At 38.7% G+C, this 14,806-nt stretch overlaps 1 protein-coding gene across 2 annotated transcripts in view; it reads left to right on the forward strand.

The window, feature by feature from the left end:
- The first annotated feature begins 2,861 nt into the window (after positions 1 to 2,861).
- Positions 2,862 to 14,806, forward strand: part of map3k1 (mitogen-activated protein kinase kinase kinase 1, E3 ubiquitin protein ligase) — a 37,400-nt gene continuing 25,455 nt past the window's right edge. Inside the window, exon 1 of one of the 2 annotated variants that reach the window (XM_026941879.3) lies at positions 2,862 to 3,399. In XM_026941879.3, coding sequence (XP_026797680.3) covers positions 2,885 to 3,399 — 515 coding nt within the window. In that variant the 5' untranslated portion in view covers positions 2,862 to 2,884. Of the gene's footprint in view, positions 3,400 to 12,170; positions 14,416 to 14,806 lie in introns of those variants that run through there. The other variant, XM_026941880.3, reaches the window with a different exon arrangement.

A 14,806-nucleotide genomic window follows, 5' to 3' on the forward strand; every position in this document is an offset into this window, starting at 1 on the left:
TAGATGAGCCTAAGCCTTTGTCTAAATACAAACTATGTGTTAATGTGAGAAGTCTAAAAAAAAATTTATGTCAGTCTACTGTAGTTCATTTGGCCTTCAGAGTCACTGTCATATTTCTATTGAATATAGTACTTGGTACTTTTCATATACTAAACATTGTTTCAACTCTTCTTAAGGCTTCTTTTCCGAACAAATTTAAAGTTGCCTCGTTCCTTTTATCTGTTTCCACAAAATCACCGAAAAGAGCTGACCAGATCTGAGATAACAAAAGTGAGAGCACAAATTGTTTGAGCAACGTTCTACGTGAGCAGGAAATGCAGAAGGTACAGGAAGCCAGACTGGCTAAGAATAGCACTCAGTAATAGATTGGAGCCACACTGACAGGAAATTGCTTTTGCTAGCTATCCTGTACCTAAAGCCACATAGCAATCTTCTACCTCAAAAATGGACCTGTGGTGCGTCTTTGGAGGAATTACATAAAAGGCATGTGTACTTTTATGCAGGACAAGATATGAAGCAATCCCAGCTTTAGATGAGGAAATGATTCACAGAATAAGAGCTTTGTGATTTAACAAGAAAGATTGTGCACAAAGGGGAGTTTTATTGAGAAAACCATGTTATTTGCGCGTTCACAAAGCTGAAATTCTGCCCAGTCCAACGGTTGGCCCAGAAAATGGGGATGCACTCAACCACTTATGCACGCACGCACACACACATACAAGCACACACACACACACACACACACACACACACGACACCTGAACTCCATTGACTCTGAGTTGCCAAGACACTAACTGGTGATGTTTACCTATGTGGAATGACGTATACAGTAATTGGCATAACTTTTTATACACAATAATTGATAACATTTTTAAAAGCCTGAAAATAATAATCCAGTCCAAGCATTCATAATCAAACTTATATATCACCTTCAATTCCAGTAAACAATATACAGTGGCATTCCATATATAACGAGCATTGTTTCCATTTTCTACTCCTTTGTGCTCATAACTGTTTAATAAGAAAGCCTGCAGTGATGTTACAAACCTACACTTACATGTGAATGCATTATAAATTCTGTTAGTTACATGCATGTACCTGAAACACCACATGAAAGTGCATTGTACCTACGGGACTAGGTAGTATGGGAAGCCATTGGGGCAACAATGTCCGCCCATATAGGCCTTAACACCTTCACATACTGTACAGTCAGCTCTAGAATTATTGGCACCCTGGAAAAGATGTGTAAAAGGTTATGAAAAAACATCTTTGTGGCAAATTAGCTTAATCTCACACTGAATATATGAGAGAAATCTAATCTAAGGGGACAAAATTATATACTGGGGAAAAAATATTATATACATACATATATATATATATATATATATATATATATATATATATATATATATATATATATATATATATATATGTGTGTGTGTATATAATATTTATATATATATATATATATATATATATATATATATATATATATATATATATATATATATATATATATGTGTGTGTGTGTGTGTGTGTGTGTGTTAAAATGATTGGTAGCCCTGAAAATTATGAATAAAATACAACTGTTCCTTTTTATATTTTAATTTTTAAGTTCACCTTGTGTTTAGGAATGCTTAAATGGTCATCCATGACTTCCTGTTTCACTGGGTTATAAATATGACATAACACACAGGCCAAATTCCCTTAGTCATTTCTTGTGAAGGATGAGAGACAATATTTTATTATTATTATTATTATTATTATTATTATTATTATTGAGGGTCACCAAATCTACAATAAGACACCAACTCCATTTGGAAGGTGTTTTCTTTCATCTAGCCCTAAACCAGCAATTTAGAAGCAAAATTTGAGGTGTCTACACAACACTTTCAGAAAGATGGAACGTTTTCGAGAAAAGTACTTCCTAACATTCGGAAGCAATCTCTGGAAACTTTCAATTTAGTTCAGTTCAATTCAGTTCAACTTTACTGCCATAATGAAAATGTTTTCTCACTGTTTTCTCCAGTACAACAAAACTTAGAAAGACAGATGTGCAAAGTAAGAGACAGAACAGTGAAGATTAGTGCAATACAGTGACAAACATTGCAAGACTATACTCACTGCAGTAGTGGAAGCAAGTACAAGTACACATAGTATAAGAATACATTATAATAAACTGGCATAGTGGTTAGCATTGATGCCTCGCTCTCTGGGGTTGGGGGTTCAATTCGTGCCTCCACCTTGTGTGCGTGGAGTTTGCATATTCTCAGAACTGGTACTCCGCTTTCCTCCCCCAGTCCAAAGACATGCATTGTAGGCTGACTGGCATCTCTAAATTGTCTGTGGTGTGTGTCTGTGTGTGTGTGTGTATGATTGTGGCCTGCGATGGACTGGCGCCCCGTCCAGGGTGTCCCCGCCTTGTGCCCAGAGTCCCCTGGGATAGGCTCCAGGTTACCCAGTGACCCTGTGTAGGATACACGGTACAGAGAATGGATGGATGGATGGATGGAAACTACCACTATTTAAAACTGTATTGGTCCAAAAGGAGATAGAAGTAGAAGTTTTGTACTTTCTGGACTTTTTTTCTACCTCTACACAAATACACAAACTTCTAAATCGTATTTATCCTGAAATAAACTCAGGTACTTCATTCATTTATTTATATGTCAACTCTTGACATTTATGTCATGAGTATGTAAAGAATTTTGCATATAAGTATCTGCAAGGAAGTGCCCACACATAAACACCCCAATGGCCTTCCATATTGCAGCGCGTGTAAACCGAACGTAGGTGCCTTGGCTCCTCCCACCGGCTCCTCCCCCTGCTCCCTCCACTCCCTCTCCAATTGCACCTATTAAGTGGCAAAAATTCGGGACAGAAAATGGCGACGGCGGGGAGCCGGACCTCGTCGTCGGGATTATTAGATTCAAACGAGTGTACAAACGTTGGAAGTGGACCTCAGGGCGGTTGCGGTGCTCCTAGTCTTCCGAGCAGTCCCGGCAAGGTGAAGAGAAACGCGGGGGAAAATGCGCAGTGGAGACGGAAAGAGCTGCGGAAAGTGAGGAGTGTGGATCTGGAGAAAGCCGAGGCGCTGCATCTCTCCGCCGAGAGCGGCGCGGCTCCCATCGCGGCACAGCTCCACTACTTATCCGTGTCCTCTCCTGCCGCCGTGCAGGCCACTTTATCCCAGCAAAGCCGGCATATCCAGCACAGCAATTCACTAACTGAACATCCTCTCCTTGATAAAGCAAGCAGTAGTTTGGCTACAGGCGCTCAGGAATTATCGAAAACTTCTTGTAGAAGCAGCAGCAGCAGCGGCGGCGGCGGCGGTGAGCAGCTCAGTGCGGATCATGCAGCTCCAGGAACTTCACTGGACCTGAACTCTATACAACAGAGGTGAGATTTCAGCTTCATTCACTTTCCTAAGAGTATATACCTAAACTCTCTAAACATACTGATATACGTGGAAACTTTGTCAGAATGAAGGACAGGAGATATCCCTGCGTGTAAAAGGCACATCCCTCCTGGGGGAAAAAATAATAATAAAAAAAAAAGAAACCATCACAGAAATTGTAATGGTTTCCACTCCAAATACCATTACAAACCATCAGCTAGCCATTCAAACCATTACCATTACTGGTCCTTAATGGAATCCATTAGACAGATCATCCCACCAATAGAAAGCAACAAATTACCAGTAGAGACCCATTACAGTTTCCATTAAAACTAATACAATTCCCATTATAACCATTAAAACCATTACAAATTCTATAAGGGGGTCTATTTTTTTGGGTTTTTTTTTTTTTTTCCAGCAGAGATGGAAAGTGCTTGAATGTCCTTTTCCACTTCCCACACCATGTGCTGTGTTTCTGATCATATTCAACCCTGAACTATGAATGAAAAATGATGTTTTACTGTGACACTGTGCTGAAAGCTGGACTTTATCATCTGTATTGAATGGACTGAAGGTTTATTTAAGGCTGGCTGTCCTGTGGAGTGGTTTTATTACAGCAGGAAATTTGCACACATGGGATATTCAAGCACATGGGCATGAATGGACAGACACTAATATTAGCTCTGGGATGTTTGTATTGACTCTTACATTTTGGATGCTGAGATGTCCATTATTAATAAAATTATTGCTGCTGTTTAAGATATTTGCACGGATAATAATAGTCTGACAGGAAGTATTGAACTCGAGTCGTTGTTTGTGTTTATTTTTGGAAGAATTTCGTATTGCTCTGTTGTATCTGAACTATTTGAATATTTCTTTAATATCGCCTAAGCAAAATTTTAAATTCGCTTTTAGGTTTCTCTCACCTGGGGAAAAAAAAAAGTAGAGTTGTTTTAAGATAAGATGAGATGAAATAATATGAGAGAACATTTTCTTAACTCTTTTACAGCAGCATGAATATAACATGCAAGAAGGGAGATTATTCATATAAATATCACAAGAATACAAAAAAATGGTAGCATCGTATTATGTAGTGTAGTTAAGAGCTATTATCAGAAAATGTGGCAAGTTGAGAAGTACTGGTGCAGTATATCAGAGGATTGTCCTAATGAGTGACAGCAGTATGAAATATAGGCTATTGCAGGACTGTAATATCAGCAACAGTACAAACAAGAGGGTTAGCACAATATCCTGGACACATCACTGTTTATAAGTGCTAAATTATACCAGACCTACTTGCTGAATTTGTCTGATGCAATTGCAACAATTTTAGAGTCACACATTTTCTGAATTGAGTGTGAATTCTTAATCTTCTTAGTCTGCTTCCTAGTAAGCAAATTCACGTGTATACATATTAACAGACTTTTCTTGCAGGCTGAGCGGCTTTGCTGATTTAATAAGAGGTTTCAGGATCTTTTTTTGGCCAGTGGTGCAGGTGTATTCAGTTCATAGAAGACACCAAAGTTTCTGTAGACTTTCAATCAAGAACCAAATTAATTTAAATAGATACATGTTTCAGGGTATTGTTCACTTTTGTTTTTAAATTATCTGCATTACTGACACATTTTCAAATCTATGACACTGTACGGTTCTGCTCCAAACCACTCTCATATATGCTGTAGTTGGTTTAGGGGGAATAATCTCTGGGTGAGATAAGCTCTCTTTGGAAACCAAAAGCCATGAAGACAATTTCCCCCCCCACACACAGCTCCATTTAGGTTTTAGCATGTCCGTGTTAGTTGTCCAACAGAGAGAGAACCTTAGTTTCTGTCTTTATTGCTTTTGCAACTTTACCTTAAAAGGAAAAACCCATGTTAGACAATGATGAAGTAGGGTGCAAAGATTAATCTATAAATATAATAAAGTGAAGAGCGTGTTGTTTGGTGCTGACTGGAATGAATGAGGCTTTTTACTCAAAGTGATGTTTGGTGAGAATTTGTTTCAGTTTGAAAAGTTTTTTTTTTTCTGTGTTAAAATATGATTAAATGTGAGGACATGGAAGGAAAAGATGGATTCTCCATGGTTTGTTTTATAGGATAAAGGCTTAAACCGAACCATCTTTGAGTCTTCACTGAGAAAAGACAACAACAAAACGTTCATTAGTAGCTTTGTGTTGTTTTTGTGATTTATTCATATCATGTGTCAGCGTGAGGAAAATCAGATCGCATTTAAAAAGTTAATCAAACTTCTCCTGCTCTCCTGGATTTGATATTGTAATGTTTAAACAGAGCAGTTGTTTTTCTGTCCTGTTTATTCACACTTGCATGTTAGAGCAGTAAAGGGAATCTGAGTCAGAGCAGCTCAAATTTACGTCAGTTGCCTGATTCACTTACTGTCGTGTCCCCTCAGGTGAGAAGAGGAGCATCATGCTCCCCCCCTCTCAATGTCACAGGTAGATGCTTTCTTCTCAACAGGTGTTGAAAAGGATCCAAAAACAGATGTTCTCCTGGCTGTGTACTCTGGCGTTAGGAGGAGCTCATCTGCTCGAATGCAGCCACCGATGTCTGCTTGAGAAAAGATCAAAGGAGGCTGCTATTCAAGCGCTGCGTCGGGTTGGCATAGTTTTAAAAAGGCTACCTTATTCAGAGGTCTGGCCTGCTTTTGTTTCCTTTGAAGGCTTCCCCCTTGATCACTGTAGGGACCGATTCATGTGAAGGGAAGGGGTCAGTTGGCCACGAAGGGCGAGAAATATGCTTGCCTTCTGTGTTTTACAGGAACAACTCTTGATTGGCAAATTTAAATAACAACAGTTTGAACAAATTATAGAGCTTGATGTTTTGTATATAAAGTTCTAAACTCAGATTACCACAAGTTGTATCGTGGTTCCGATTAAAAACATTTTAACTCGTGTTAGCTGATTGTTTAGCAGTGGTTTGAGCCACAAGTTATGAAACTGCTGCTGTGGCAGTGTTGCGGATGAAAGTTTCCGTTAGTGTGGACTGAGCTGGGTGTTCCCAACCCATGGGATCGTAATTAATTTGTTTGCATTTCCAGCGGATGTGACAGGAGTTTTGATGTTCTGGTTTACAGAAGGCAGCCAGTCAGATGCAGGATAAGATACCTCCACTGGATAGGAAAATGTCACGGGACTTTCATCTAGCCAAGTGAAACACACTGTTATTGCGTGGTGGTGTGAAACTAAATGTAGGCGGTTTGTTGGATCAGAGATTTAGTGGTGATTAAGTCCTGTGGAGCAAGTTATAACAATTGTTATTCCTTGTTTTTTTTACATATTGGTCAGGTCAGGACATGTTAAATCAACATGGCATATTGAATGCGTTTTAGAGCGTGCTCTCTCTCTCTCTCTCTCTCTCTTTCTCTCTCTCTCTCTCTTTTTATCTCTTATTTCTGGTACTAATACAAAAAAGGAGAAGTTGTTTTGCATGGCCGAAAGGTAACAGTGTCAGGAGACCACAGGAGGTGGCAGGTTTAAATGGGATATCAAGGTCAAGTCTGCATGTCTTTCAACGATAAAAAGACATCAAGATAATGTTTTGTCTTTGGCATCAACATCAGATTATTTGATGGTGATAAATATCTAAACGTGGATTACCACCACCAATGGTTATTAAAAAAAAATACACAGAGTGATAATGCGAGGTTGGAGATGATTCCTTTCTAGCCCAGACTGTAGACTCATGCAGCTTGTCAGTGACAGTTGTGCCAGGTTATTACACAGAATGAGACACCCCTTAGATCTCATGTTGCATATTTTTCAGCATATGATGCTGATTTTTCCATAACACGTTATGAGCAACGATTAAGAGGACTCATGTGAGATACAGTCGTGTGTGTACTGAAGATGACAATGCTGGATTATCTGCTCTGTCATAGTTTTCTCCACCATGTCTTTGAAGGAGAAACTAAAAGTAGATAGATGAAGCACACATTGCCCAGTAAAAGTACAAATTGCACAAAATGACAGATTGCAGAACTGTAAGTTTCGGAATGAATTGGCTACAGCTTTTCTGTTTACCACAGAGGCATTCAAACTTTGGGGAGGAATTCCAGATGGTGTGGGTGAGGGGTGATATGGAAAATAACAAAAAATATAAATATTTAAGATTGCTGTATCAGAACTGCCAACCTTTCAGAATTTTGTGTAGGAACTCCACATTTTAGCATCTGACTGAGCTGGAATGCAAAAAATATGCCAGATGAGTCGATGGATGTATGAATCTGGAATGAACGACAGTTGTGCAGGTGTTTTAACCAAGCCCCGTCCCCACCCCCCCCATCTCACATTATAATCTCATCTTGATTTGAGTTCCTGGTTTGAAAGATGCCTCAGATTCACTTTCTGTCATGGCAAATGGAGAATGTTTTGAATTCATTTGAAATAAAAGTTCAAATGGAGTGGGTGGGGTGCAGGTTCTCAAAAACTAGGAAGTCGGCCACATGGGGGAAAGTCTGAATACGTCTGGTTTACCATGTTTGGTCTTCAGAGGAAACATGACATGAGCCCAGTGGGGCTTTATGGAAAAAAGATTAGAGCTCATGAATGCAGTTGCCTATTTGTCTTTAAGTGTGTGGGTGTGTAATAGTCCCCCACATCATTCCTGTTGTGCCATCAATGAGACCTTGTGATATAGTGCATTGCTCAACCTTAACAGTTCCACTGTCATGCAACGGATAATATAGTAGATGTAAAAACTAAAATCTCACAACCAGCCATCACATTTGGACATTTAAAAGATCTTTTTAATTAAAGATCATAAATAGATGGTAGTTAGTGTTTGAATGAATTGGGTTTATTTAAGTCTTCTTCTCTACATCTTGCGCGCTTGTCATGTGTAAAGACGGAGTGTGACTCACTAGCACCATGCTAAGAGATTTTGACAGGCTTGACTCTATAAAACTGACCTTCCCTCAAATTAGTTGTGGCATAACATCTGGAGCTGCGCTGACTTCATAGCTGCGGCGCTAGGTTATGGGATGAATGGCTGCTGTCTTAAACCTGGCACATGAACCTGCCACAGGTCGCTGCTGTTCCCTCGGGAAGCCTCTGCTTGTGAAAGTGATACGGTAGGAAGAATCTATAGAGCTTTATGGAGTCTTATGAAGGGTTTTGCTGGAAACCATGAAGGCAGTGTCACCCTGGCAGGGGAACAATCACAGGGCTGAGTTCTCTTAAACATGCTGGGAGGCTGATGTCAGGTGCAGCGTGGGTCACCGATGCTCGGGTTCGACATATGACACTTTGCTTTTGAAAATTAAATAGGATTGTATAGAGCCAGAATTGGCTGAAGATTCCCATCAACGCATTGGAGTTTATGTTGTGGTGGTGGTGATGTGTCTAAATAGATGCGTGCAGTTTTTAAGCCTATTGTGTTACAAGTTAGCAGGAAAGAAAGAGTTGTGCAGTTGCATGTGAAGTTTTATTTGTGAAGGCTACATGCTAATGTGTATCATGAGCTGTTTATGGTTGCTGTTGTCTGAAGTATTTGGTTGCTAAGTAGGCAAGGACAAGAATGTTCAGAAACTGAATGTTTGGCATGAGGATCAGAAATTTGTCTCTCTCCACCCGCTTGCACATGGGCTAAAACTATTTGTACTGATTTGTATGTTATTTGAAGTTGGAACTTATGGTAATTTGGGTCATTTAAGGCCCCAGAAAATACCCAATATAGAAATCTTGTACTAAAACTGTGTTGCAGAAATTTATGTATATTGCAGCATAAACTGTTTGATGATGCTTTAATTAATGCCTATCAAAATAAGCTTATAGTCAGTTTGTAAGTTTATTATAAAAAAAAAAGTTATCACAATATCGATGGTATCTTAGAAACTGACAATTTATCACGATTGCCCATCCCTCGTACAATCTGCATTGTACATTTTACATTTTAAGGGTTTAAAAATACATGCCTTTAAGGGTTAAAAGGTATTTCACTAAAGCACAATTTCCTGTTGAAACATTGCTTATTTGATTGCAATGCTATTTTATAGTCACAGAATTTTTTTTAAGTTCATGTAGTTTTCTACTTTGTTTAGAACATTATACTGTGATTTTGTATTCTGATACTGATGATGAATTGTGTCATGAGTGACATTTCATGTCTCAAGCTGGTTTAGACTCTTAGTGTTTTTTTTTAATGTCGTTGGCAGCACATACTGAATAATAGAATCCTAATTTATGTGTATTGAACCAAAAAAATCTGGGAATTGCCCTCAGTGTGCCATCTTGCCTGTAAATATAGCTGGTATTGGTGTGTAAAGATATTTGCCCTCATTCTGTCGAGTGGAGGTCTCATGAGATTTGGCCTATTTTGTCTAACCAGTCAAGGCCTCTTCACGGTCACCAGAAAGCGCCTGTTTAATGCCTGGGTTAGCTGAAACGCTCATGCCTGGATGATGGCAACAAAGGTCCGGATATTTCCATGCCCATTAGGCCCTGTGGGCCCGCACAGGGATCCTCCAACCTCCCCCCCGTTTCTGTTTAGTTAGCAGCAGGACGAGGCAAGCTAGAGATTACATGTGAAAAGCAAACACACAGGTCCCTGTTTAATACGGCCCAGATTACTAGTTAAAACAATATGTCTTGTGGAGGGGCCTTTGGTAGATGCCCTTAGCACATCCACATCCATGCACATGTGAGACTGACCCTGGTCTGAAAAAACAAACAAAAAAAGCCCTGTGTGATCACACGTTCCAGTAATGCAAGGAGAAAAATAATCTGGATAAAGTAAATGCATAATTTGTAGAAGTGAACGAGGAAATGGCTTTGGTTCCGTCCATAGAAGTGTTTAGTTATAGTGTTGTCACTTTCAAAATCTGGGAGGTTACCCATAAAATACACATACACACAATGGATTTGGTGGAATTTCTGTTTCAGTTGTATTTCAATCATTTACATCTGAAACATAAATTCCACCAAGTCTCCAGGTGACTCTTAAATGACCTTAAACTGCACAAAGAATTTCATCCTCAGCAAGAATGGCCATTAGGAGTATACAATATGACCGAAATATATCATATCATATATCATATATATATATATATATATATATATATATATATATATATATATATATATATATATATATATATATATTCTTGAAGGCATTTCTACAATACAAGATATATATAACAATATTTAATTTTGCTCACAAACTGTGAGCAAAACAGTGTTGCATTAAAAACCTATATATTTAAAAAAAAAACTATAAATAATAATACATGCCAGTTTTTAAATAATAACAAATCAAGTTATTTTTATATTTATAGTAAAAAATAACATTCACATTTGTAAACACTCTCTGAAAAATAGGAAAAAGTACAGAATTTTAACATCACATTGTCTGCTTCCAGTCAGTTTATAACGATCACGATATCCACAATATTTCAGAAATAATTTGTGACAAATTATTGCAGTATGGATATTAATGTCAACACTTCCCTTATTTTTTAAATAGCTCCAATTTCCAGGCATTTCTTGTGGTTTTATCTTTTTTTCTTTTCTTTTCTTTTCTTTTATTGACTTTTATTACTTTTGTTATTGCTCCACTGTGCTAATGTTTTAAATCAGCCGCGTTTACAAGGTGGCTGTGTAATAGATTAGACAGTCATCAAGAGGTCATCCTCAGTCCTAGTAAAATATTAGCTTCTGCTCATGCTAGTTCTTATCCCGGTCAACTGCCACACTAATCCTTCCAAGATTTTGTCTCTGGCTTGTACTCTTTGCAGTTAATTACTGTTAAATTCAAGCATAAAAGTGTAAAGAGCTCTAAACTGAATGCTTGTTTACCCTTAGAGTAAACTACATTTATAGTTGGACGTGTGTGAAAAATTGGTTATTTGACTGAGAATGCTGTACTGTAGGCATCAGACCAAATCTTGATGGCCCAATAAGAGGACCATTGTTGTCAAACAGAGGGGTGCATGCAACTGGCATGGCAATAAAACTCCCACACACACACTTATGTAGTAGTGTCGCAGAATGTTGTGGAGGAACATGCATATGAAAGAGATTTCTCTGCGCTTTACTGAGAAGTATAATAAACTTTGTCAGTGCAGTTTAATGCACTGACTTAATGCCATGCCATGTCCATGCTAATATGTAGCTCTGGAAAAAGTGGAAGTGACTTGACATTTTGATCAGCCAGGAAAAAACAGTGCATGTTGCTCAATAAGAAGCTGATGTCTGTGTGTCAAGTGAAAAGAAGAATGTAATGGGTCTCTGTGCTAGCATGTTTTGTGGCCTTCTGTTTACCACAGGAGGGTAAATCGAGTAACGCACCATATTAACACTGCAATCAATAGTTCATCCAGTTGTCCCCCAGAGCAATGACTGAAAGCTGTGGAGAAACGTGTAACTAGTAACATCTTGGGAACGCAGCACTGACCTCCAATCATCTCACTGCTCAAGGGACGGGTAATACGAGCCAACCATGTGGATGGTGACTCGGGAATGAGAGCTTGTTTGGGGCTCTGGACAGCCTACACCACTCAAAGCGCTGGCAGATGGACTTCGTGACGCCGTAACGAGGTGAATCCAAATATTTGGAGATAGTCGGTAAAGAAAATGGCCGAGTAACCCTTAACCACCCTGCAGACTCTCTAGCCTCTTCGACCCTCCCATTAGCTACATTCCAGTCTGCTTTTCGAAAAAAAAAAAAGGCTTTCGAAGTGTTTACTCAGCCACTCCTTTTCTCCCTTGGAGTGTTCATCCGGGCAGCTGCTTCAGCCCGATGCTTCCCCCAGGACGCTCTTCCGCAGTTGTTTTCCTTTTGTCTTGCTCTGTTGTTTCGAGGTCAAGTTTTGTCTCTGTTGACTTTTTTTTTTGTTTTTCGCTTCAAGGCATCAGCCATGTTTGGTCGTGAAGGAGCATTAAGGCTGAATAGAGCTTTTTTTCCCCCGAGAGCTCTCGCTTTCTTTCCTCTTTAATGTTCTCATGCAGCAATTCAGCTCTGGATAGAGTTGTAACAGTGTCCGTTTTTTTTTTTTTGGGCATGAGATGGACTACTGAGGAGATTTACCTTTGCTGTGTATCAGTCTCTTTCTGGGCTGTTGGCTTCCTTGCTGACAGTAATGTCCCTGCTTTCTTTGTACCAAGTAATAAAAAATCACTACAGTCGCTTTTCTGTTGAGCAGCCTTGCAACTTCTCCTTATTCTCCTCCGTATATATACACTTCCTGATCTTTTCTCAATTCTTTTTTCTAATTTTCCTACTCTTTCCTCTTTCTTCGGTTCTGGTGTTGGTGTTCCTCGTGCGGCTACCATTTTTTTCCCCATCTCCATGCCTTGCAAAAGAACACTGTAGTATGAAGAAAGAGTATCATTCTTTGAATTTCCTGTAACTCTTAGTAAAATTGTAACTTAGCAACTTGGCTTATTCTCTTGGAGTGCTTAAACAAGCTAATTTGTTGATTAAAGCTTCAAATCTAAGCAGATGCAACTAGCCATTTTGGCTTTGGTGAGCATGAGCAATGTCATGATCAATCATTGATTAATCACAATCACTGACTCCATGTCATGTCCAAGTTGCTGAGCAACATTTCACATGTTAAGGGACAGTTGTTACCACACAGGCTGCATAAACGACGGACAGAAAATCTGCACACATACTTATTATTGAAAAAGATCTTTTAGCTTCAGAAAGACACACACAACTCTTGTAGCCTACAAATGTATATCTCCTTAATGTACATGAATAATGAGGCTGAATGATAGTTATGCCACATATTTACTTTATAAGCATTGCCTAAGACATACACTGCATGATCCTTATGATTGTCACAGAGCTTTTGTGTATGGGAGAACATTTAACTTTAAAGGAAGGGTCATAAGGCTCTCTCTTTTGCTTCCCATGAATGAGTTTCTTTTCAGTTTTTGTAGTAAAAATAGAAACAGAACATCCACCAGAAAAGGTGCAGCACCTGTAATTGTGGTTGTTGTTCGCATGCTACGCTTGATGTAAGAAAAAGGTATTGGTGTAACTGCTCAAACAGCGGCCAACAGCTGTAAAGCCTTCGTTTACAGAAATGTTTCAAGAGAACATTTTTTATTCATTCTTATCTAAATACCCATTCATTTGAGTGTGGTGTATCATGACAGCTAATTTGGTCATGAGTTTCTCTTGACATGTTTTAAGCATTAAATTTAACAGGGAAATACAAGGAGACACCCTGAATGTTTTCTGCTTGGAGTTTTTCAGATCAGAGATCTTTCAGTATCATTCAGTAGTCTTTAAATAGACGGTTTCTCCGCATTGCTTCAAGAATAAGTAAAAATATCCTAGTTGTAGCTATCTTTATCTGCTGCACTTTCTAGTGTCCAAGCTTATCCTTGAAATATAGAGGCCAGCTTGCCTGTTAACTGCTGTCGCATCGATTTATCTTCCTCTCTTTCTCACTTTCAGTTATATAGGTGTGTGTGTGTGTGTATGTGTGTGTGTGGTTTTCTGCACCATTGCCCCAGATTCTTCCATGAATTGAGTCTCTCATGTTTCTTTGAGACACTAAAATATGCCCCACCTTGTGCCTGTAGGTTTGGCAGGATGGAGACTGAAAGAAGAAGGTTGTTTGTTTCTATTTTTTGTACTCTTTCTCTTTATGACGTGGATCAGCCTCACTTCTCCCCAGCGTGTTTGGTGTCTCTCTCACGCCCTCTCACTTCTATTTGTGTTTGCCGTAGAGTTGCTTTGGGGCTGCGAGTGGCATTATCGTGTTTGTCAGTTCAGAGTGAGGGTTTTGATGTGCACACAAGGGGAAGACCACATCTCTAAGCACAAGGATGCTCTCTCACCACAGCCCAAAAATCCCCTCTCAGATTGTGCACAAGAACCTCCACCGCAGACCAACTTCAGAGTTGTTAGACGAGTTTGTTTTTCAGAAAGCTCCACTTCAGTATTGTTTCAGTAACAGTCATGAACGTGTAGCCGAAGCCTCTTCGTGCCTGATCGTGTTTTGATGGAGCATTATGGACATTATAGCCTGCCTGTCTGTCTGGCTGTCATGTAAAATTTTATTTAACAATTTTACAATTTCTTTTTTAAATTATTATTTAAATTTGTTTTACTTTAGAATTATTTAACAGTTTATTTGTTTAGAATTTTATTTAACACGTTAATTTATTTAGAATTTGTTTTAACATTGCACTTGTTTAAATCTTTGACAATTTATTTATTTAGAATTTTAATGACATATTTAACTAATGTTATTTAACAAAGTATCTAGAATTCTGTTTATCAATTTACTTATTTAAAATTTTATTTAACAATTTATTATTATTTTTCTCCATCATTTCAATGTGTGGAGAGAGAATTACAGAGCAAATTACGCACTTATCTTCATAAGGCTCTCACTAGCTGGTCGTTTGGGAGTTGTTATGTTGTTAATCCAGAAAAC

Source organism: Pangasianodon hypophthalmus, chromosome 17, assembly GCF_027358585.1.
Source record: "Pangasianodon hypophthalmus isolate fPanHyp1 chromosome 17, fPanHyp1.pri, whole genome shotgun sequence".
Taxonomy (NCBI): Eukaryota; Metazoa; Chordata; class Actinopteri; order Siluriformes; family Pangasiidae; genus Pangasianodon; species Pangasianodon hypophthalmus.